The sequence below is a fragment of the Caloenas nicobarica genome, chromosome 11 (genome assembly GCF_036013445.1).
Source record: "Caloenas nicobarica isolate bCalNic1 chromosome 11, bCalNic1.hap1, whole genome shotgun sequence".
Lineage (NCBI taxonomy): Eukaryota > Metazoa > Chordata > Aves > Columbiformes > Columbidae > Caloenas > Caloenas nicobarica.
In genome coordinates this window covers 14899020-14923941 of record NC_088255.1, presented here as the reverse complement: position 1 = coordinate 14923941, position 24922 = coordinate 14899020, and the positions used below count along the sequence as shown (strand labels likewise).

The 24922-nt window shown below is 42.0% G+C and overlaps 1 protein-coding gene across 1 annotated transcript in view; it reads left to right on the top strand.

Moving 5' to 3' along the window:
* The first annotated feature begins 7804 nt into the window (after window positions 1–7804).
* The window catches only part of SLC25A26 (solute carrier family 25 member 26), an 86179-nt gene continuing 69061 nt past the window's right edge, over window positions 7805–24922 (top strand). The window contains exons 1-3 of the mRNA XM_065642304.1: window positions 7805–7961; window positions 9676–9832; window positions 11431–11540. Coding sequence (XP_065498376.1) covers window positions 7929–7961; window positions 9676–9832; window positions 11431–11540 — 300 coding nt within the window. The 5' untranslated portion in view covers window positions 7805–7928. The remainder of the gene's footprint in view (window positions 7962–9675; window positions 9833–11430; window positions 11541–24922) is intronic.

The following is a 24922-nucleotide window of genomic DNA, read 5'->3' as shown; positions in this document are numbered from 1 at the left end:
GTTCAAAGTGTGGGCAGGCTGAGCTTAAGCCATTCTACATCTCTCCGTGCCCGCAGCGTGCCCCAAAGCACATTTAGGTGTGAGATGGGAGAGACTGAGGAAAGAAGGGATGGATAATTGAAACAGCCTCCTCTAAAGCCAAAATATGTGAAATATATACAGAATAGATTTTTAAGCAGCAGTGAGTAATTTTTGAATCACTTGGAATATTTTCAACTAGATAAACACAAGACACTGTCAGAAGAGCATTAAAACATGCCTTGAGGCATTATCTGAGCTGGACGAAAGTCAGGTCCCTTTATAAACCAAATACATATTTGTTCATGCTATAAGTTAGATTTCTGAAGTCAACAGGTTAAAACCAAACTTTTTCATATCTTAGAATTTTTTGATGTAGATTGTATCAGTTACTTTGGGTAAAGGGTTGAAGTTGAAGGTCAATATGCAGAAACATGTGACTAATGGAAGTGATTTTTTAAAAAAAAACCAAAAACACACAAACAACTTTCTTTGGTAATATGTATCCATTGTATTGGAAGCTGGTATAATTTTCTGGAAAACAATCTGTCTGAATAGATGTGAAGGAAGGATACTGTCAAATGAAACAGTGGTCAGGACTACACAAAACCCAGGTCAACGGCCTATACAATGTCAAGTAATTGTGATGCTGTGTCAGGGAATTGCTCCCAGGCTGCCTGGTCAGGCCATTATAGCAGTGTCAGTAAAAATGTCTTTTATCTCCCAACAGATAAAGCAGTCATGGTCAGTACAGGGCATATTTTATAAGATTTGGAGTGGTAACATCTGGCAAATTCACATGTCATATGCTTCTCCTTCCCCATGTACAAACAGCCTGTGTTCCCATGCTTTTGTGTTTCCCTTAGATAATGGCTTTTCTGCAACAGAATATGAATGATAGGTTATCGGCTGGGAATGGCAATGCAGCTCATGATGGCATGATATGAAGAAATGATCCGAAACTTTTCCTGTTGGGAAACTTCACATCGGAAGCCAGCTCTGATAATTTTCTTGAGAGGACTAGAGCTGGCAAGTCTCTCTTGCTGCAAAACAGAAGGAAAAGGAAGAGGGCTCTGGAAAGTCACAGGAGGGTGAACAAAAATTTCATCAGCCTCTTTCCGCTGTTCCTGGGAAGGATCTTTTGGCTGCTTCTCACCAAAGGGTTGTGCTCCACAATGTCAAAGAAAACACAGAAGACGTCTCACAGTCATGACCAAGATGAGACTGAAGTATCTCAGGAATAAGAGATGCACGGAGGGATAAAGCAGTGGGAGCCTTGTGCAGAAGAGCAGCTGCGTAGCTGTCCAGGGGCATTGTGCTATCGGGATGAAATGACACCTTTTTGCAATGGCAAATCAAATCCTGGCTATTAGGCTTGGCCGCTGGATTCAGTGGCTGTTACAGCAATGGTGCAGGGCTTTGGGTGCAAACAGATGCACACAGATGCCTCTAGGGATAGTCTAAAATACCCAATAAGGTTAAGTTTCTGCAGCTGACAGAACTGATGAACCTGAAAATGTTTAGGTACTGCTGAGACATGATCCTGTTTCATGTCACTTTTGCTTCACTGTAATGCCAGCTTTGTTTGACTATTGATATCTTAGCCCAACATTTACTGCCACAAAAGTTTGTCTCCTCTCGTGCTTCATTATAATTCAAAAATTAAGCATTGCCTATAGATATGGTTTGCACTTGTCCAGGTTGAGGTGTATAATCTGTGCTGGACTGATGCTGTTCTAATGTAAGACTTCAGGTGAGCACCCAGAGATTGGAAACCCAGTTACTAGATATGGATAATGAAGATGGGGGTTAGGCAGCCTTTCTCCTTCCCTGTTGACTCCCTCCTTAGGACAGAGCAACACACACATCCTGCCTCTGTTTTGGATTTTGAGATGGGACTCTCCATGGAGTAGTCACCTCCATCCGCTTCACTGCTGTCTCTGCAGAGGAGGAAAATGAAGCAGGACTTCACGTGGCCTTGCAGGACACAGGTGGCATCGTGGAGTGGTGGCAAAAAGGAATGGGCAAGAGTTTTGGGGCAGGCAACATGTGCTCCAGCAGCTAGTCCTTATGAGAGTCTGTACTCCCTTCAGCCATCTGCTCCATGTCCCTACACCGTCATCTGTGGGTTTTTTGGTTTCTTTGTCCTTCTCTGAGTAGCCAAAACAGACAGAGAAAATCTTTTGAATTAAATGATGCTAAAAATGAATTATGTCAAGTACACAGCGATGAATACACAGCACATTTTTTAAAGCAAACTACATTATTTTTATGGTTTACATTTAAAAAATAGCTGTAGTTTACATGCTGAAATTCAGCTCTTCAAATAAAGCCTTAAGCTCCTTTCTTTAGTGGCATCTCCCAATAGGCAGATCGTTTCAGCTGTGGTGACTGCCCTGTATGTCATTGCAAGTACTTCCCATCAGCTGTGCTCCCTGGGAGCCAGAGAAGGAATTTAGCTGATAAAAACTCTGAGCTGAGCAAACAGCTGGCAATGAACTAATTTTCTAAAATATTGCCTCTTGTCTATACAGATACAATTGCAATTTCTTTCTGCCAGGAGGTTGATGGAGCTGAGCAGTGGAGGTGAGGGTCATGCCATTGTTGCTGGGCCATGGCATCGGGATGGAGGATCCATCCATCATGAAGGAACAGCGAGGGGTCAGCGTCCAGCTCTCCAAAACCATGAAATTCAAGGAAATCCAATTTTAATTGAGTATTTCCTTATAAAGGTCAAGCAAAATAGCCTGAGGGCTCATGCTGGGCCTCCACCAGGATGGTCTTGGTCTCCTGCTGGTCTGTACTGGTTGGAGGGGAGGGACAGTGGGTCGAGCACTGATGTTGCACCCTCTCCTACGAGGGGACAACCCACCTTGTGTTTCATTAACACTGGCTGCAGCCTTTGGAAGAAACCAAGTCTGTTAATCCTCTTTTTTAAATAGCGGAAGTCACTAAATCACTAGGAGAATGACTCAAACAATTCAGTGGCTGAAGGAACCTGGTGTCCCAGTTTCAGCCATGCTGCAGGCATGTCAGGGATGCTCTTCTGGGACCATGTGGTAATGCACAACTGTCTGGGCAGCTTAGGGCCATCCTGTTGCAAGCTTTTTCTTAACTCTGCTTTCTGAGTCAACTAAGTCATTGCATCAGCCCACAAAATGAGCTGAGAACAGATGTGAGTGATTCCAGTGTCATGGGTTTGGTCTATAACCGCAAATGCAGGCATAATTAAGATTTTCCTCCATTTCTGTCATGTGCTAAATGGAAATATTAGATTAACTCAGCTGTGCTGTAAGACTGCCTGCAGAGAGTCTCTGGAATACGTGTTCACATGAAAAAGGTCGCTACATTGCCACTGGATCATTATTTCACTTACTTTACCCAGTAGTTAAAATGCATGTTTTCTGTTTTTCCCAGACCATTCGTTTTCAATTGTCCAGGCAGCCAATAAGGCAGAATAAATGAGGATCATCAGAAAGTTGTACAGTTTAAGGCTTTCTATCATTATGCAAAATCTATATCTTCATTAATCACCTTTTTTCTTAATGAATTTGAGGACTAGTGTTTCTGCTGCTAAGTACTCAAAGGAGTTATTAAATCTCTGGCTGTCTGGTTCCCCCATCTGTTTCCATAAAAACGTATTGCAATTAGTTTTTCAGCAAAATTTCTAAAAACTGCCATATTTCTTAGCAACAGGGAACGCTACTGTAAGCGTGAGGGGAAGCTTATGGTGTCTGAGTGGCCAAAAGTGACCTAAAATGCACATTAAATCAGTCTTCCCTGTAGTTTGCAGGAGAGTTGAGACAGAAAAAGTGAGACTGGGCAGGGGACTCTGCTCCCTTGTGCAAGAGCCTCCAGCCACTTGGTGTCAGGAAGCCTCTTGGATTGTACTATGCTGAAGCTGTGGCCAAGAGCATTGCTGACCTGTCCCCGGCAGAAAGAAATGGCAGAATTTAAGCCTGTACTTCTGCAAGGATAGAGCAGGATCTCTCGCCTTAGTGTGTGAACGTGTCAGGTGTTTAAGGAGGCTGGTGACAACACTGTCTCCTGGAGAAGCGTCACATCTTTCTGGTGCACATCGCTCTCCTGTGCACTGACATGGTCTCAGGGAAGGCCGTTTGCTCCGCACTGATTTCACAGTTCTGCTGCTGTTTGTAATAAAATGAGACAAAAAAGTTTTTGATGGCCAAAGGGTTATGTTTTGTTCCTAGACCTTGAATTACCAGGCCCCTCTGCCATGTCGTGCTCCAGTGGTGCACTGCAGCCTCTTGGGTGTTATATGGGGCCATGTCATTGAAATTCCCATTCCAGATGGCCTCCTTGGCCCCATTATTTACCTGCTCACTATCAAATTAAAAGGATCTCTGAGTTTTTATTTTCACTGTATTTATGCCAGGATAAATTTTTGCAGTTGATATATTTCCATCTGCTTTTTGCAACAGTGGGATGGGCCCGGTTTCTCAGGAAGCAAGAGTTGCAGGGTGTGGTCCGAGCTGAAGAAAAATCCACAATCCAAGAACGGCTGACTGACTGGAAGGAGTTGGCTCTGATGCGCCTGAATTGCCCAGGAGAAAGACAAATAGAATGAGGAGAGCAATTGCTTTAATAAACAAACCGGAACATGTCTGTGACTGATACTGCCAGGGGCTGATATATGCCAAGAAGTCTGTTTTTAACATCTGCTCTTCAGCAGCCTTAATATGTTATGACCAGATCAATATATCTGCTGCTGCTGCTGGTGTCAGAAGTCCTATAGCAGCTAGAGACTGGGGAGGGGGAGAGGAAATACACACAAACAAGCACACAGATATGCACATACATACAGACACACACTTTTTTGTACATGTGCACTGTTGTACCAGTGGAAGAATTAATAGTGTGAAATCGATTCAAAGTGGTGCTTAAGCAGCCCTGACAAAGCACACCCATCGGTGGCTGGTATTTGTTCCCTATAATCTGTCTTTTTTGCAGAGTACCAACTAGAGGTTTACTATGTTGTTGGCAGCTCATATCCCACTCAGTGCTTCTTTATCATACTGTAATTAAAAGGCTTTTCAACTCTTGGCAAGGTTTTTATGTGCTGCAAAGGCCGAGGGAAGCTGGTGAGGTGCAGTAATTTTTAAAAGCACTCTTACCAGCCTGCAGTCATGGGCAGGTAAGAGAAAGAGGAGCAGGGAATGAAAAAGCAGATGAAAGGACGGACTAAGCAAAAAGCTGGTAGCCACCAAGCTGCTCCAGTGCTGGCAGAATCATGGACACAACTATTCTCTCCTCTGCTATAGCGTATTGCACCCACAGTGCCAGGGAAAAGCAGCACTTGGCTGTTCCTCAGTTTCCTCAGCGTGCTTTCCTGCCCCTGAGCTTCAATCACAGCTGAAAGCCAGCTTGGGAGTGGGTACAGGACCATGAACAAGCTGAAAACAGGCTTGAGCAACTGTATGGAACCAGGAACATCTGTTGTTCAGGTGCAGTCAGGGACTTCCTTTGCCAGGTGCTTCTGCTCAGCTCATCTTCTTCAATTGCAGTGGAGATGCTGGGCAGCACCTGTGACATTTCCTCACAAGGAAGAAAGGATGTGAGAAAACAGGTCTCTTTATTCATTCAGCTTACTCCCCAAGCTCAGGGGGAGTCCACTGAAGGACTTAAAGATTAATGTTTGCCCTGCAGCATTAAGCAGAACTTGTTCATTTAAGACAGGACAGTGGTTTGGAAGAATAGGAGGTTGTGACCTCTCTGATGCAGCAGCAGTTATTCTGACAGAAGGTGATAAATCAAAGAGTCACTGCCACTGAGTGTAACCGAAAGCTTTGCATTGAACAATGTGAAAAATGCTTGCTATGACCCCAAGAACCTTTAAATCAAGAGACCCCCAGGGCACATGTAGGGAATAAGGTCTCGTTTTAAGGCCTACCATCAGTGGGTTGTATGGGGATAACAGTAACTCTAAAAGCATGCTTCATTTAATGCAGACGTCTGATTTTTCCCCTCAATATTGCTCCAAAGTACCTAATTTAATGACAGACGTGAACTTAGGAACTGAGGAACTTTCAGCTTTTGTGTTTATTTAGCCACTTACCAGAATAACAGCTGGAAACAGCAGATTTCGGATTTTTTTTTTTTCTGTCTAAATAGCAGAGTTCCTTCATAAAGCCAGGTACTCTGCTGGGTGTTACTATAATAACTGCTCATAGTCCAGTCTTTGCTACATCACAGCTGAAATACGTAACTGTGGCTCCTGCTTCTTCCAGGAATCAGAACCAAAGTTTTCAGGAATTAATTCCTGCGACAGCAAACTGGCCTGCCCTAGGCTTCACACATATCACAGGCTTTGGAAGGAAGGGTGTTCAGACAGCCATACTGGGGCCAGGTGTGCTAAGAACATCAAAGTCCACTTGTTTGATCATGTCCTGATATGAAACCAAGAAGAGATCCTCGATAAACATAACAAAGCCTAAATTAAAATAAAGTGCTGAGAATCCACCAGATTATCATAAAAATTGTAAATTAAGACCAGAAAAGGAGGGAGCTCCCTTAAAAATCAAAGGAGGTTGAGAAATATAACAAACTCAGGCTCTTTCTATTTTTGCCTGCAGAGCTTTGAGCTTTTCACTCAAATGAAAATGAAGGCTAAATTAAATGAAGACTATTCTAACATCACCTGTCTCTGGGGACTGAGGCAGTTCAGAAAAAAATCACAGTGTTGGAGGAGAGCTGTAATAAATTTGCTGGAGTTGGTAACACCACTTTGATGCCAATCACTGTGCTGCTGAGGGCAGATGTTACGGGACAGGACAGCACGGTTCTTCCCACCTGCAAACACCCTTAGCAGTTTGATGAAGAGGAGCTGAGCTGCCTGAGGGTGGTTACTGATGCTGAGAACGTAGAAGCATCGTCACATCCCCAGCTGCTGCATCCAAAAGTCATCCCCAGTGATATGCTTGCAGCCATGGAAATATGGAATTGAAGCCTGCCAATTTTCCAGCTCTGCATGCACTATAGCGCTCTCCAAGATTCACCCCTTTTCCCTCCCCTAGAATTGTATTTCCCATAATTTCAAGTGTGGTTTCCTGCTGGGTGAGGATTATGTGTGGCCTCTGTGCCAAAATCCTCCTTGCAACTTTTGAAACTGCTGTGGATTTGAATGCCCTTTGTGGAGAGGGTGAGAGGCCTCAAGGACACAAATACAAAAGCGTTTCTGAAGGGATGGGAGTGAAAAATGACATTTTCCTTTCCAGGGAGAGAACACACTTCCCAGAAACTGGCAGAAGAGACAACCCTGGCCAGGGGGATTTATTTATTTCCCTGTGCGTTGCTCCAATCTGCTCTTTGCAGGAACGGCCCATGGAAATTCTGGTGTCAGCAGGACCACGCATGGGGCATTTGTGCTGCAGTTGTGAACAGAGGAAAGGCCCTAAGTGACCTCAGAAATGTTTTGCCCTCAAAACGCCTTTTTTTCCAGTGGTTTTATTTTCTGAACAGATCCCAGCTGCGTGTGGAAGGAACCGCAGTGGCCACTGGAGAACCCACCAGCACCTCAGAAGCCCGGGCAGCGGGAGGTGCCTGTTCCCCAGTTTCCTGGAGCAGCACGACTGCTAGCACACAGAAAATCACCATTAAGCAATCACTAGTTAAGGCTTTGTGATAACTGATGGGTGCTTTCACCCTAACAGAGCGAACACGTTACCCCGAAACTGTGGGCAGCGGCGTCACCACCCCCGTGCGCATGCGCGGCGTCCGCGCACATGCGCAGTGAGGACACGCTCCCGCCTGACCGCGGGTCAGGGGCAGCAACATGGCTGCGCCCGTGTGCTCGCCGGGGCACGGCTAGAGCGGGGGGTTTAGTCCCGTCCCGTGGTGCGGGGAGCTGGTCTGTGCCGCGGCGTGTGGCCACCGCGTATCCCCACCCCTGCATGGAGCCGCGGGAGTCCTGGGCGGCCTTGGCGGTGAGTGAGCTTGCCCGGGCCTGCCCGTTGCCAAGGCGACCCTGCGGCCTGTGCAGGCGGGGCGGCAGGAGCGCGCCTGGGCACGTCCGCTTTGGCTTCAGCAGCCGCCCCCGGGCCACGGCTGTCGGCATCGCGGTGACGCTGTGGAGCCTGAACTTCGTGCTGCATTTCCCACCCTAAAGCTGCTTTTCAGCGCGTACTCCCAGCAGAGCCGCATGCGGGGGGCAAAGCCCCCAGAGCTGGGGACCCCCTGGCAAATACCCAGTGCTTGCCCCCGGTACTGTGTGGGGCAGCAGGGCCCTGGTACCCCCATGGCAAGGGGGGAGCTGGGGGACACCCCGGGGGCACTCAGCTGAAAGGTTATGGTTCAATAATTAGGCCCTGGTTTCATTAAATTGCTACACTGGTGTTAAGTTTAACGGGTATGTCCAATTCCTGGTCAAGGTTTTTCAGTGGTTCCCTTGCTGATAATGCTGCTGTTACGAAAGGTGGGGGAGAAGGTGCATTTTAGTTGTCTTATCATCTAAAAATCATGACTGTCTTCTGCCAATGGTGTGAGCACACAGGTGTTGTCACCTTCTGGCAGGTGCTGTATTAGCTGCTTCATGAATTTAAATGACATTTAAGATACAGAACTTTGAAAACTAAAGAAGCAATTAGTAACTTTTGATTCATGTTTCAACAGATGGGTAGATTAAATCTGATCAATGTTATTTTGAGCAGATAAGGATTTTGATGAAAAAGAAGGAAGAAAAATCAATACATGCAAAATAGCAAACTAGATTAAAAAACGTAATTAACTTATTGATTAAAACTTTAGTAGTAGATTGTGAACACCTCCCTGAATCCTCTGTTGGCCCTGGGAAAAAAAAAAAAAGGTGTGAATCACACACATGTGATTTGTATTCAGGCTGAGTTAAAAATCGGTGCAGCTGCTTCTTGTGTGCTGTTCTATACGTGGTAGACTTCAAACTATTTATTTCACTGTCCTATTTTTAACAAGTAATCATTTTCTACAAACCAGACATGTCGTCTAGAGACACAGACAACAGAAAAAGATTGAGCTTTAGTTGAAACTATTTGGGGTTTAGTTTTAAGGATTGCTTTGGATAAAAACCTTCTCCTTTTCTTTATGACTCTGAAAGCATCTTTTTTTTTTTCTTTATAGGCTTTTGTCAGCAAAAGAACATAAAGCAGTTTTACTTTAGGCTTCGTTCAACCAAGGAAATGAGGGGGCTAACACTTTAGATGAAGATTTTTGCTCAAAAAATGTGAATGTGCTTTCTAGCGATGCTTACGGGGGAAGCAGAATTGCTTCTGTCTTTCCCTGATCTTATCACACAACTTCCTAGAGGTGCTGGTCATTCTGTGCTGTGTCATCTTGATAAGTAACATTCAGTGTCTTGCTTATAGGTATAGGGGTAAGTGTTGCATTGCTCTGCTTGTGCTATTCAAAACACTGAGATCGTTTTGAAAATACCTTAGAAATTGTTTGAAAGTTGTAATGTCTGTTACTTTCTTGCTTTTGTTGAAGCTTCCTTGTTGTAGCTATAGAATCTATTGAGGTCTCTGTAAGACTGTCAGTTTATAATTAGACCTCAGGATACGATCAGTAGTGCTTTGGTTTTTAGGCATGCCTCAGTTACTCACATAAGCACCACAGCTTCACCCCTATGAATATTAATACACTTTATTCCATGGTTTTGTCTTGAAGGCTGGCGGAGTTGCTGGTGTCTGTGTTGACTTGATCCTTTTTCCCCTGGATACTGTAAAGACAAGACTGCAGAGTCCTCAAGGATTTAGGAAGGCTGGTGGTTTTCGTGGCATCTATGCTGGTGTTCCGTCCACTGCTATAGGATCCTTTCCAAATGGTAAATTTTCTTTGGATTATGCTTTGTCTTCTTTAAGTGGGAACTTATGTAGTACAGGACATTCATGTCGGTGGCTTCCTCTCCTGCAGGTGACTGAATTCTGTAAGTCCATGTCCAGCTGTGAGGAGCGGTTTCTGGAATTGTACAGCATTGAACAAGTTCTTTGAGCAAGCCTGGAATGAAGGCTGCTGCATGTTTACTCTGAAAAGCAACCCTTACTCCTTGGAAGTTTTCCTGGATGTCTCATAGGGCTATTCTTACTTACAGGGACACCCTAAAGCAGTTCCAGGTGCCAGAGAGGGCTTGAGCCTTGCTTCCCTGGATACTTTTGTCACGACACACCCTTTCGTGGCATTGGAAATGAATCAGACGGAATTCAAAGTGCTTGAGCACTGGAGGTCTTTGAGTTAATTGCCATGGGGTTGCTATGCCTGTCCTTTTCTCCCTGGAAACAACTACAACACTTACAATGAGAAGACATCAGAAATATTTTTGAAACTGAAGCTTTAAAAAAGTAAATGCTTTTAGTCCCTGGAGAGAAAAAACATCTAAAATTATGAATGCCTTTGTCCATTTTGTCTTTGTAGGGAAGGATAAAAAAGCAACAAGCTATGCTGTCAGTTGTGTTAGGAGTACTTTGCTGACAAATCCACTGACACCTTCAGATGTTTGATGTCCTTCATAAGATGATATAAAAAAATTCAGTTCTTTATCTTGTCTGCTCTGTTATCTCCTTTTGTGGTGATAAGCATCTTTTGATTAGCAGAAAGCAATTCACATAGCCCTTCTTTACAATTAAAATCTGTTCCCCTGCAAGACATGTTGTTTTTTTTCAGGATTTACATCTTCAAAATCTGAACTGTGGTTTTATCTTTCCAACATATGACTAAGAACTGAAATTATCTTTAGAAGAAGGAGTAACCCTTAAGGTGCAAATGCCTTTGTAGTTGACTGTTGCAGTGAATAAACACAGCTTACCTTGCTATGCTCAGTTTAGTTTTGTATGTTTCTTGTTCACTGGACAGGACTTTCATGAGTTCTTCAGAAGCTTGGAAGAATTTTTTTCTGGAGCTAAAGTGCAAAATATTAAACTGATGATAGCTAGGAAGAAGTTTTTAATAACTACTGAAATAGTTTTGCACACTGCATGGTAGCAGACTTGTATGGTGATTTTTTTTTTTTCTTTTCAATTAATTGATTTTTTTTTTCCAAAAAATAAAGACCATCCATCCAATTCAACAAACCAGCCTTCTCTTTACCCTTCCTATCTTTTAATATGAATACAGAAGACACCATTTTTTCAAAACCTACTGGACATTTGTGACTAATTAACACGTTTCCTTATCTCAATACTAAATATGGCCTTAAGTCTTGACTCCTCTGCTGTTAATGTGAGGCTTTCCAGTGGTAGCCAGGAGCATGAACTTCTGAAGGAATTACCTCACAGGTTGTGTTGATACTGGTGTACTGTTTGGGGGTAAAAATACCCTGTTTTCAACTACAGTGTTAGAAGGTGACAAAATCCACCTCTAAATGTTTTTATGCTAGTTCTGTGATGGAGGAACAGTTTAATGAATGCATGTATTCTTAAATTTCAGCTGCTGCATTTTTTATCACCTATGAGAATGTGAAATCCATGCTGCCCCACAGCTCTACATCTTACTTGACTCCTGCAACACACATGGTGGCTGCGTCCCTTGGGGAAGTGGTAAGAAAGTCATTCATGTGTTGTGTGTCTGTGGGAGGAGAGGCCCAGGTTTGATGTCCTATCTTTTTTGAATGTTGACCATCTCTGTACTTGTGACGGTTCTTATGAAAATATTGCTTATTTTTTTTTTAATGAAGTGTTGACTCTTGGTGGTATTCTTTCAAATGAATTAATGAGTTAGTAGTAATTATTTGTAGGCCTATTGTCTGAGCTTGCTAAGTCAGTAGATAGTGGAAGTGTGCGTTGTTCTAAAACATGAATACGGCTTCACATTGTAGCGGTTGTGCGTCAGTGTTAACATTCAAGAAAGGCTTTTAGCACCTTTCAGATTCATGGGGGCAAGTCATGGAAATGATTTTTATTTTAAAAAGTTTTTTACAGCTATGAGATAATGGTGTTGTATGTAAAATAGGTAGGTACATGTCAATGTGCACAGGTTTCAGGTGATGGTAAGAATCAGTATTAACTAATATTAATATCCCTCTCCTTCACTCCATGCATTCACATTCAGCCAACACCATTTAGAAAATATAGTTTGTCATACTGATGAAAAGACTTTCTTGTATTTATAAGCAGACTCTTCTAGTGGATGGACAAAGTGACATGACAGGATAGGGCAATTGATGACTGGGTAACCTCACTGATCAAATGACGTGTCATGCTTTCCTGACAAAGCCTGTCTTGATGGAAAGTGTCGTGGGAAACCTAATGAAGCTTTTTCCCTTGGGATGGACACCTGGATATTTTAGTGACAGGTTTTTATGTGATCGCACTGATATCTGTAGCCCTTAGTTTAGTGTATTGGTCAGGTTTTTGCAGGATGAAAATACGTGGGAATAATGAAAATAATTTGTATAGATAAGCTTTTTGAAAAATCTTCCCCCCCACTTTTTGGAAAAGTTGCTGTGTTTCTTATCCATTAAATCCACCACTTTGTTTGTAGCAGGTTCTGGACCTGCAGGTAGTGGCTTGCTTTGCCTAGATTCATACAATGCCCAGAATAATTGGGACCAAATTCTGTTGAACACTTTAGATGGTCATTAAGGAGGGTCACAAGAGAAGCTTCTCTTATTTTGCTGCCTAGGTTGCCTTTATCTTGTTAACAGCATGGACTTTACAGAACTTAATTTTGTGGGGGTGTGCGTTTATTTGTTTTATATTGTAAGATACTAATTAAATAGCATTAACCTATTGAATTTGGGTAACAAAATACCTCTTGCGCTGCTGACTTTCCAACCTGGTATATCAAAAAGAGCAAGGTTGCTTTGTGTTAGCCGAATCAAATACATTCCAGGTTCAGCCAAATCCTTCTTTGCCCAGATTCTCCTCTCGTTTTTAACTGCAGAGCTGGCACAGTGCCTTGGCAGCATTTGGGGCTGCACGTTCAGCTGTACCGTCCATCGCTGTCCTGCCAGCGCTGTCCACCTCCTCCTGCTTTTGTCAGGCTGGAGTTTCCTGGCACTGCAGTGATGAAAGGCAGTTTGAATTGCCCTGTCTCCACGAGTTGGAGAGAGGGAAATGGGCTGTATGAAACTAGCTTTTTTGGCTCTTTTGCAACTTAAACTTAGCCAATGATGTGGGGCAGAAAAAAGTTTTGTGTCTATGCTTCCATATTCTGCTTTTATTAACTGAGTTTTTTCATCTCTTGTGACCCTGGCTTCTTTCTTTCCATTACAAGTAGCTGTGTATTTACACTCCCTGTGGTGGCTTAGCTTATTTGTAGGTTGGTCCCAAATTACCAGGCATGCAGAGGGATCTATGCCATTTTAGCACCAGGTGCCTCACTATTAGAGCAGCACAGCCTAGTGTCTTCCCACGGGAAGCAGTTCAGCTCTCCCTGCTCTCTGTGGGTTCAGTTTCGATTTCCAAGTAATTTTGCTTCTTCTATGGAAATGATACTGATTGAATGGGACATAGCCAGGGAACTTAATGTACCAAGCACATGAAGGTAGGTGAATGCAGCACCTACTAACCACTCTGGTTGTAGTTATAGGCAGGAGTGGATAGAAGGAAATAGATTTAGGGCTGGGTGGGATGTGTTTGTGTTGCTGCCTCAGGTGGATTCTTTTTGATTTTGACTAGAGTCTGTACTGTCTAACTTGAGGCAATGTGCAGAACGTATTTCCATAGAAATTGTATAAAGACTGTTAGAAATTAGCTAGAGGTTCTTCACCACTATGGCAATGCTTAGTCCTTAAATTCCCTGTTTGCCTGATATCTCATGGAACAGCAGATCCAAGAGGTGTTTTAAGCTTCTCAAGTGCTATTTCAGAATCAAACAAAATGACAGTTTGGCTTATGAAGAGATCCCAGTGCTCTGTGATAAAATCCACTGGAAAAAAAAAGTTTCTTCTTTTGTGAGTGGGCTATTTATAGTGTACTTTGCCTGCCTGTGAGGATTCTGTGAGGAAAATGATAACTGGGTAATATAATCATCAGTAGCCAAAGAACAGTTGGCTACAGATGATTCCTTGCATGATTACAAAACCTGTTGCCTGTTTTTTCCAAGGTGGTCTGTAGTCTCATGACCCTCACAATTTGGGCCTTTATTGCTTTTACTTTCAGGCTGACAAAGGGAGATGCAGCGTAAGTTGAATGTGTTGCTCAGGGCTGTCTTGTGTGCTGGGCTTTGCTGCTCTAAGGCCAGAGAAATATATAGTGATAGCCATTGAAATGGCAATCTGACTTTATGGTATGAAAGCTGTGATGTTGTAACAGCCATTTTTCAGCTAATAAGATTCTGCTTTTTGCTAGGTTTTCCTCTCCTCCTAGTGTGATGGGAGAACTAAGCTGTAAAATAATTGAGATAGGGATTTAGAGATTTGCTACAACAAACCTGTAATAAAAATAACACAACGCAAGATCTTCTCACATTTGTTTTATATAAAGTCTTAGCCGATCAATAGAAATATATAAACTATTGCAAATTGCATCAGGGTGAAAGCTATAATTATAGTTTTATTGATTAGTCATTAAATTTTAATCAGGGCATAACCACTGGGACTATTATTTTGTCAGTAGTTTTTTTTTAATATGTACTTTTCTCCTTTGTACACTTTAATAATCACTATGATATAAATTGCTTTTAAATGTGAAATAATGAGCCAAAGACTCCATCATGTTAGGATTCCCAAGGCATCTCTTTTCATTTCCAAACTGTCTTTTTACAAAATGGAGAAATTAAGATTTAGAACAAGAAACTGATGTTGAGTTTGTAGGGTTGCTGCTCCTTCACTGGCGAGTATAAATGAGTCGACTACCTTCTTGTGCATCGCCAAAATGTGAGTATGTGCAAAGCTTAAAGGTACATTAATGCTGACTAATCTGTGTTTTGACTGTGACCCAGTAAAAATAATAAAATAGGTAAAGATAAAAAAATGCAAAGGTTGCATCAAGATATATTGAAATATATGGAAGAAGTCAGTTAAATGGGGGAGTTTAGTTTTTATAACAGCCACTTTTCTGTATTGTTTGCAGCCTGTGTAAATTCATGGGAAACATGGTCCCCTGGAACTGCTTTGGTCCAATTTCCCAGTTCCAGGCGAGGAGACACAAAACCAAGCAGTAAAAAAGCAGTAGGTGTAGCATGTGTTTTCTTTTCCTTTTAGGCAGGAGGAATATAGAAGGCTAATGTCATCTCCCAGAGTGAGATAAAGGAAAGTACATAGAAAATTTGACCCTATTAAACATAATTATTTTTTCCTATAACTGAATCTTGCTGTATGGGGACTCTGAACATCCCATAATACATGAAAAATTACTCACAAAGACACAGCCAAAACTCTGGAGAGCAGATATATGGTATAGCATCTCATCTAGGAAGAAGGCTGAAGAATACATGAGTTACCAAGGGGGGAAAAAAACCCTTATTGTACCACTCGGGTAACTGAAATTTGGAGATAGGAAACACACTTACTGAGTCCAGGGCTTTGGAATTTTTCATCTTGAGTCTGCGTTGCCCTGTATGTTTAGTCTGCCTGTATCTTTACAGTGAGCTGCCAAATGTACTTGGAAAACATGATATCATAGGGAGTGGAAAGGAAAACCAGATGTTGTAAAATTTTACTTTTAATATTCTAAGGCAGTGTAAGTAACTCTGAGAAGGAACAGTATTTTTAACCCCCTAGTGCCCATTTTAAATAATAACTAGGTGCATCTTGCAGATCCATTGTTAATTGTATAGCCCCAGATTGATTTGTACAGGATATTTTATGTCACTTTAATTATGACAGTGAATATTATTGAATATGAGAACCTTTGATTAAAGAGAAGTCCCTCTCTGGGAATCCCCCACCAGCCTCCTGCAAACATGATTTTATGGGACAAGTTTAAGATTGTCCCAGTTTGACTGATGAGCTTTCCTTCATGAGTACCACAGTGGCTGGATTCCGCACAGTTAATTTTACATCCTGCTGGCTTTTCCGTGGAGGTGAGAATAAAGTCGTTTGGATCATGTTCTAGAGCAGACAGCTGACAACAGGCTTTTCCATCCGATGTTTAGATGTTGTTATGGTTACAGTCTGATCTTTGCAAGATATTCAGTGAAAGTTTTTGGCTGTTGCCTGTAAATATCAGGTTCACTCTCATCTTTCCGACCTTTTATTTTTGGTTGGCTATTTTTGGTGATGTCTTTTTTTTTAGTTATTTCCCTCTACTCTGTAGGAAAACAAGGTATCTTGACTTCAGCTCACTTGTGAGAGAAAGTGCTGGGGAGGACTGAGGACCAAGATGGGAGGTAGATGTCCTGTTCTTTTGGCAGCTAGCAGTAATGACCATGCTCTGGAAGTAGATTACCAGCTGAAGTTATTGAGCTGCTTTTGTCCTTGTGCAGGTTTCCAGAGTGCTTTTAGGATTACAGCGCTGGAGATGTGTTGACACTGCAGTGTGTCCCCAACGCTGCCAGATCTCAGGTTATTGCAATGAAGCGCTGCGTCTGCAGAGTGTGCTGTGGCACCAGAGAGTAACTCAGATCCTGAAAGCTGCCTAATCATGTTGGTGACACTGTGCCCGCATTTGTTTGTCTTGTTAAGTTTGTCCTGTTAAATTTTTAGGCGGATGTAGCCATGATACTTTAGGTTCCTCATCTGGCTTGTTTTCATTCTGCTTCAGTGTCTGTGCACTGTGGTCCCTCGAGTTCTATAAATGCTGGACAAGCTTATAAGTCTAGAAAGGTGTTTCTGGTCTGGCTGCAAGAATGCTAAAACTTGGGCTACCTGCTGGGCTTTGGTGGAACACAAACCTCGCAGGAAGAGAGAGAAACATCGGCGATGTTCTGAGAGAGCTCTGAATGGTTAGGTAGGGACTCCCTTCGAAGGTGAGAGGCCTGGCTGTCCTCAGCAAGGATTTTAGCGTAGCCTCACACTTAACTTTTTTTCCAAAATTTGAGAAAGGGATGTTGAATCGATTTGAATTCAAATGTCCAAAAGTTTTGTCACAATTTTGTGATAAGTGTGTGGTTCATCTGTGATTAGAATGTGAACCTCAGTATTAATAACTTAGGAAATTGTTTTATCTGTTGTTGGATGCTCTAGGGAGAGTTGCTCCTCAATCCACAATGTCTGCTGCAACAAAGAAGTGATTTAGTACTTATTGCGTCTAGACTTTGGGCCAATGGTTTTGAATTTAATTATCCATTTTCTAAGAACTGAACTAATAAATGTATAAAATTGTTTAAAAATGAAAAGTTGCATTGTCTGTTGTGCATCCTATCTCCTCTCAACCAGTGTAGTATGGGCTGGCAGAGCATAGTATTCAAAGTAGTATCCAAAGTCTGACAGCAGCCAAAGTTTGATGGAACATCTTCCACAGTACTTAAGCTTCTTTTTTTTTTTTTTTTTTCTTTTCTGTTTTCATTGATCAGTGCCCGTCATTTTAGGCATGACTGTATCTTTTGTTCTGTGCATATCTGGATGCATATAGGGACTGAGAAAGAGAATGTGCTGACCCCAGCAGGACGAGCAATGGTGGGGACTGCAGCAATGTAGGTGGTCTTTTGAATAAATTCTGGTGGATTTTGAAATATTAATAAATTAATCTAGGTGAGGTCAGCTCTGCAATACAGGTGCTGCAGGGTTTTTGCCAAATCCTTATGCAGAAGCGTAGCTGAGGAGTGGTTGGAAGATTATTGTGAAGGTGAGACTGCTGCTATTACGGGCCAGTGGAGGAGGAGTATAGTTTGAGCGGATGGAAACTCAAATTAGAGCTGCAGCCGAAAATTGGTTGTAAATAAAGATGAATGGAGGCATGAATCCACAAATGCTGCCAACAAATTCATCATACAATTAAAGGCTGAAACAGCAAATTAAGAACTGTCAAACAGCTGAACAGCCACCCAAGCTGATCTTCTCTCGTGTGTTCCATGTAAACTGCATCTCTTCCTCTTCATCAGCCACCCTTCCTGGATTGCTTTGTGTTATCTACTCAATTCAGGGCTTAGAGCACATGCTACTTTGCAGTAAAGAGTAGAAGCTTGATGGTTGTCACATCTTTTCTTTCAATCCTAGGGCTGATATTCAGCCAATTTAGTAATATTTGTAGCACAAAGTGCCTATAAGGGAAAGCTAATTTGGGTTAAAGAGTACACATGAGAAATAAATAATTTAGAAGTATTTCCTGATGGATTTCCTGGCTTGCAATGTATTTTGCCAGAGTCAGCTTTGAAAATGTCTGATATAGTTTAAGGTAAGTTTATTCCAAAGTAAGGTTCTGTACAGGATTTGTCAGGAATAACTATTTCTGAATAGCTCCATATGTGGACAAGCCCATAATTCTTTAAGCGAAAAGGCTGTAGGAAAGAGTAAGGGATCAATTAAAGGAAAACACTTGATAAAATACAATGTAGTTGAAATTTCCGTGTTCTGGGCCAATGTAACCTCAAGAGAGCAAGCAAATTGTAAAATACTAGTCATCTTTCAACAGGAGACTTAATGTGTTTTCAGAAAATATTGCCTGTGTTCTCTTGCCTGGAATCTCCTTAACATTTGTCCTCCTGTAACACAGCCTGACCTCACTTGGCTCCTGGGAAACAGTTTTATGCTGGATGGGATGCACCACGCTACTTCTGCTGAACAGTTTGGCTGGTGGATGCGATTAGTTTCTTGCACCTTTCAAAATAAGTTTAACAGACTCTTAGTGGTGGAAGAGCTGCTGGGATAGATTGCATCATGCAGAAAATTCTGTAGGTTGGATTAAGGGTCTACTCTTCTTTCTGGCTTTAGGGCTTTCTGTGGTAGTAATTTATGATTCAAGCATCAACCAGGTTAAGGAAGATTTTCTTTTTTTTTAAGCTATTCAACTGTGTGATTTTTGCCACTCGAGTTTAAACCAACCGCTTGTGACTATACTGAGTAGAATCTGTGGGACAGTTTGTGCCAGTGTACAAAAGAGTTGTGCACAACAGCAGGCCACTTTCTGTAAGTTTTACATTTAATTTTAAAAAGGAAACAAACTCTACATTGATTAAACTTTGAAAGACTAATTTAGTTATGCAAAGCGCACAAACTTTTAAAACATCTGCAGGGAGAAGTACTTCTGTAAATAAGTGTTTAGTGTCAGGCTTGTCAGCTTCACAAACTTTCCCTTTTCTTTGCCCATTAACTGGTATAACTGGTGTAACAGTTTCTCCTTGCTGTGAAGAGAACTCGGCACATATTTCCACTGTTTGAGAGGGGGAAAAAAAAACGTTTTCCAAGGTGTTTCTGACATGGCTGATGGAGAAGTAGGCAAGGAACCCACAGCAGGAGTTGTAGGTCATGCCGCTGGGCAGTTGAAGAGCCACATGTGGGGAAGGAAATCATGAGAGAGGGGCAGAAGCCCACGCTGAGAGGGCTACTGAAGTGGTGGACTTGAGGCAGCTGGGGTGAAAAGATTCAGCCAAGATGGCCATTGAGAAGGAAGAAGTATGTGGTCGTGCAGACGATGCTCTGGAGCAGGAAGAAGTGAGCTCTGGAAAGCGATAATAAGGAGCTGACTTAAGTTTGACAATGACAGGATGTAACAACACCCTGCAAAACTGCTCTGCCAATTCCAGGTGAAGTCATCTAAGGTGGAAACTTGGAGGAAGTTGAAAACATTTCTGCAGAAGCTCCAGTTTTCCAAATGCTTGTGATATTCAGTCCCCGTGAATGGTCTCATCTCTGAAATAGTACGTTTGTAAGCTCTGGGAACTGCTGAGATCTGAGGGATCTTGCTGGGTGAGATTGCTCTTTGAAGAAATGTGTCCTGCGAGTGTACAGGGAGCTGCAGTTAGACTAATGAAGGCCCTGTTGTGTCAGTCAGAGGAAAAGATGGGACAAAGAGCTTGGCATTGTCTAAACCATCCCATTAGTCAAAACTTGTTCTCTCCATGGGGTTTAAATTAGAAATGGAGTCACCTGTTTGTGACCCCAGCAGCTTTGCGCAGGACTGAATTTAGCTGTGCTGAAAGGGCACATCTGTGCTGTGCACAGTACGGAAGGAGAAAACAAGATTAGCATAATCTGAGTTTTTATTTTGAAGACGAACACTTTTTCTCTGGGGTTGGCACTTAAAGCAGAAAGTGATAGTGGCCAGTACAAATATTGGGCAGTTTCTGTCCTCCCTGGAGACAACTTCCTCATTAAAATAGGTGTCAATGCTTCAATTCTCCACTTCAATTTTGCTTCAGCAGGTAGCATAGCCTGCTGACAGACGTGTGGAAAGGCTTGTTCATGACTTGAGTTGTGACCCACAGCAGATTAGAGACCATAGAAACTTATATTTTTGTTCTGTCTTGGTCAAAAGGGCAGCAGTTATTTAGATGAAGGCTTATTGGTGTTTGAACTGTTGCGGGTCTATGATTGCAGCAGCTCAGGCTTCTCTCTTCAGAGGAAATATGAAACCAAATGACAAATGCATATTTCATGTGTCTCTGCTTTTCTGTTAATTTTCCTGGTGGTGGGAAGGGTGACTCAGTTCATCTTCCATCTACAGATAAATTTCATGCTCCCCACCTCCCCTGCTATTTAACATTCCCAATCCAAGAGCTGTGACCAGAGTCTAGAAACAATTACTTGGAGGATGACATACTTTGCTAATCTCATAATATTGCATCAAAAAAGTTCTTTTTCCTCTTGTGTCGGAGAGGGGAATCCCAGTTTGATCTGAAAAACCCAAACATAAACTTCCAGAGTTTGGAGAGGCATGGAAAGCTGCAGTGCTGAATTCAAGGCTTGCTGAGAGCTGCTAACTTGAACCAAAAGGGAAATTTCTCCTTCTTTTTCAGGATCCAAGGGAAATTGGTGCAATTTAAGATCTCTTAATTTTAGACTCATGTATTATTTTACTCATTCAGTTATCTGAGGAATGGAAAAGGACATTTTTCATGTTTCAGATTAAAAATAGCAACTTCCTACTTAGAAGGGAGCATCTGACATAGAAATTCAGATGCTCAGATTATGTCATATTTATTAATCTATTTTGGGAAGCAGCATTTTTTAATATTTAAAAAAACTCAACAGATTAACACCAATATCACACACCTGAGCTATAAGGTAACTTTTCTCTGCAGGAGTATGTCCAGGGCCAATGCAGAGTGCACTTAAAAAGAAAAACCAACCAAACAAAAAAACCCATAAGCAAACAAAACCCAGAAACAAACAAAACCAACCCACACCAAACCCAGAACACTAAAAACATCTTTATTGTTCAGTCTCTTTCAGCAGGGTTTGAGAGTTGCTCCATTTCATTTTTCTTGCTCTTTCTACATTATGTTGGAGCAGGTAATCCTTCTGACCTTCAAGATGGGGTGAGAGAGAAGGATTTTGTTAGCAGATTGACCGTAGCCTGAACATGTGTCCTTTGATAAGTCATAGCCTCTTTGTTGTCTTTTTTGTGCAGCAACTTTTTCTCCTGAATGGGTTAGTGATTGTCTTGCACAGGTATTGTGAGGTTTAGTTTAAAGTCTCTGCTCTCTGGATACAAAGTTGTGTAGTGTCATAAATTAGATTCTTATTTGATTAAGAATGAACTTATGCAAATTACATTTAAGAGTAACTCTTCCCAGGTATGTTCCTCTAGTTCTGTGTTAAGCATTAAATTATATTTATATGGTGAACATCAATTAAAGCTTCCCTGCCTATTCAGACAAAGTCATTAAAACTAACCTCCTGCTTGGGAAATTAAAATTAATTCTAAATCCTTTAGAAAGTGCTTTAAAGGGTTTAAAGCTGCAACACAGAAAAGTTTTCCAGAGCTTACCACGTGTTTCTGGATCCAATTTTCAAAGTAGGCTTAGCAAGCCAGAGATTTGCTAGGAATCGCTGAGTGCAGGTTCCCAAATCCCCAGCCCCTATCATGTCCCAGAGCAGTTATCTGTCCTTAGACTACTCTTCTCCTGTCTTGGAGCAGAACGGATGGATAATTATGAAGTGGAAAAAATCTGGTCTTGATCCTCACCCAAGCCCAGGTTAGTTCAGAGACAGGATCAGCTCATTAGCCCCAAGGACACCAGGTGCTGGCATCTTAACAGAATGGGCTTTTAGTCTTTGCCCTTCTGTCTTAAGAGCATGGGTAATATCTGTATCTTATTAAAGATAAGAACTTCTCAGTATGATTGTGGGAGCTTTTAAGAGTGTGAGTCAGATCGTCAGCTGTGCAAGCTGCGTGCCAGGCTGTGTAAGGAAATGCTTTTTCCAGCTGCTCTCCTTAGAGGTACAAAACTGTGAATAGTGTTGTACCAGCTGCGTCCCCAGTTCTGAGAAAATCCTTCCGTGCATCAACCCAATTTAAATACCCAGCACGAGCCCTTGATAGCAAGTGTAACACCTGCTCTGTCCTCTTTCCAATGGTTCTGCAGACATCTCGTGCACAGATCATGCCTGCGAGGTTAGTGCTCAAACTGTAGTGTAGTTGCCTTATAACAAATGCACATGTTGTCTTTGATTGTCTACTAAATCCTACAAAACCAGTCATGTAGAAAATGGTTAGCTTGGAGCACAAAGGATGGAAGCGAAAGGCTGTTAATCTAAATGTGATATGTTTATATTGAATAATAATACCTCTCTGAAGACCAGGAGGAGTCGTACTCTTTTCTACAGATGTTGTCACTGTCTTCCGTTTGGCTTTGCCTAAAGAGCAGAACATTGGATAGAGGAGCAAGGACGTGCCAGTGAACTAGAAGTGATGTCATGGTGGTTTGCAGATAAGTGCTTACTCCAGAATTTGCATATTTGTAGTGGCAATGCAATGGGTTTTTTTTCTAGTCCAACCATCTAATTCAGCTTCTTTGTCATGTTAACCACAAAACCATTAAAAAAAAAATAACCTCCTTTTGGTTGGGAGTTTTCTTCAGCCATTTTCACAGTAGGCTGTGTTTGCTGGTTTCCCTGGATGAGCTGTGTACAGCTCACAGCTTTCACGGTTCCCTGGCTATTGAATCATCGAGGCCTGGGTGACCCACCTGCACCAAACCCCCTTGGAAGCAGGGCTGTCCCCTCTTTGTTCTTTATTATGTGTCTTGTGTTACTGTCTAGACAAAAATGATCAGTAGCCTTGTGCTGATTAGACGAGTACCGCCTAATTCTGAACAGCTGCTGCAGCTTTAGGTAGGATTGGCTCCTATCTAGAAGTTAGTCATTTAAGATAAAAGTATTTTGAATAAGCTTAGGTGAGCCCACACAAAAGACTTTGCAGGTTTCTGGTGCTATTTGCAGCGGATTTTTTCTGTTAGCTACAGCCATGTAGGAACAGGTTTCAGGTGTACTGAAACAAACTGTTTAAATTGGTATATAAAGAGGCTTTGTCTTGACTTCAAGGCACTTTGAGACTTTAATTGCACCGGTCAATCTTCATGATCAGTTGAGGAATCGGCCAGAATCACCAGGAAAGTCTGGTTCCAACGTGAATCCGGCCAGGAGATGGCAGCATTGATTCATGCAAGGAGTATCAAAAAATAAAACCACCTTTCCCTGAACTGGCAGAAGAAAAAAATCACCGTCATTTCATTGGAAGATATATTGTCTTAGCAATACAAAGATAAATGTTAACAAAATTGTCCTATTTTTGCTTTTATCCCTAACTGGTTAATGCAAATTAGCAAATTAAAAATGCATGTAGATTTGCATCTAAATACTAGCGTCACCCTTTGACCTGGTCATGATTTAAGACAAGGATTTTGAAATTCCATACTCTTTTGTTCAGAAGTGATTACAGTATTAAAAGCCTAGAAAGATAATAGATGCTAGTATTGTAATTTCTGCATACCTACTCTGTAAACCAATAAGAACTCTGCTTGTAGCTGTAAAATCGGGCTTTGTTAAAGCTTAAATCTAAAAATCCTTGAGCTGTTGTTTCAGTGTTGTTGTCTTCCTGCCCTTATGTTATGTATATACATGCATTGACATGGGGGAGAGAATCTGAAAACTGGAGAATTGTATTACCTGACCTGGTAAATAAGGAAGGAGCCCATAGGTCAGCACTCATTTTCCCCATGAACTTGGTCTGTAGGATCTTGATTCTTTCTGTTCCCATCAAAAGATGGAAATAACTCCTGGCTCTAGAGCTTGCTTGGAAAAATGACCGCAGCCCATATCAACAGGGTGATGTTGTCTGATGCCTTAATGTTTGCTGAGGTGACCAAGGACCCGCTGCTGTCCCCTCTCCATGGCTGGCTATGCAGATGGTTGCTAGAGAGCTGATTCGTCCTGGGGTCATCCCCAAAACCGGTAGGATACACCAGGAATGACCTAAGTTTTGCTGCCTGTGTTGTGCTCTTCTGTAGCAACAGGTTACACCTATATAAACAGCCAAGAGATTAAAGAGCAAATTCTTCCTGGGATCTTGGTGATTAGGGAAGTAAATGGCCCCCACCATGTGAGGTCACGTTATTTTCTGTCTTTTGTGTCTGTTTTTCTAGTACTTGATGCAGGTAAAAGCAAATGCATGGACAGCTATTGCAGCGCAGCCACATGATTATATCTTTCACCCTTGCTCGTGCTATTCGCTTATAGCTTTTGGATGTCTGAGAACTCAAGCATGAATTCTGTTGGTGCAGCGTTACTGGTGCCGCTTTGATATATTTAGCTAAGAAAGCAAACTGTGGAGATGTGCATTGTGTTCTTTTAACTTTGGCAGCGTTACCTGGAAGGTGCTGCAGTGATTGAGATTTTTCTGCACCCATCTGTCCTAGGTTGTTACTTTTTTTTTTAACCCTGTGGGCTAATAAGATATGTGTGAACTCCATCTCGCATACTTCCCTTTAGAGACCTGTGTTTGACATCAAAAGGCTGCTCGGATTGTTATTGATAGTAAGGTACACATGTAGGAACAAATAAGGTAACACATTGTAAGTTCAAGTGCACAGTGAAAATGTCACCATTCAGTCTGATGTTGGCAGTTGCAGCTTGTGGCTTTTTTAGTACCAGAAG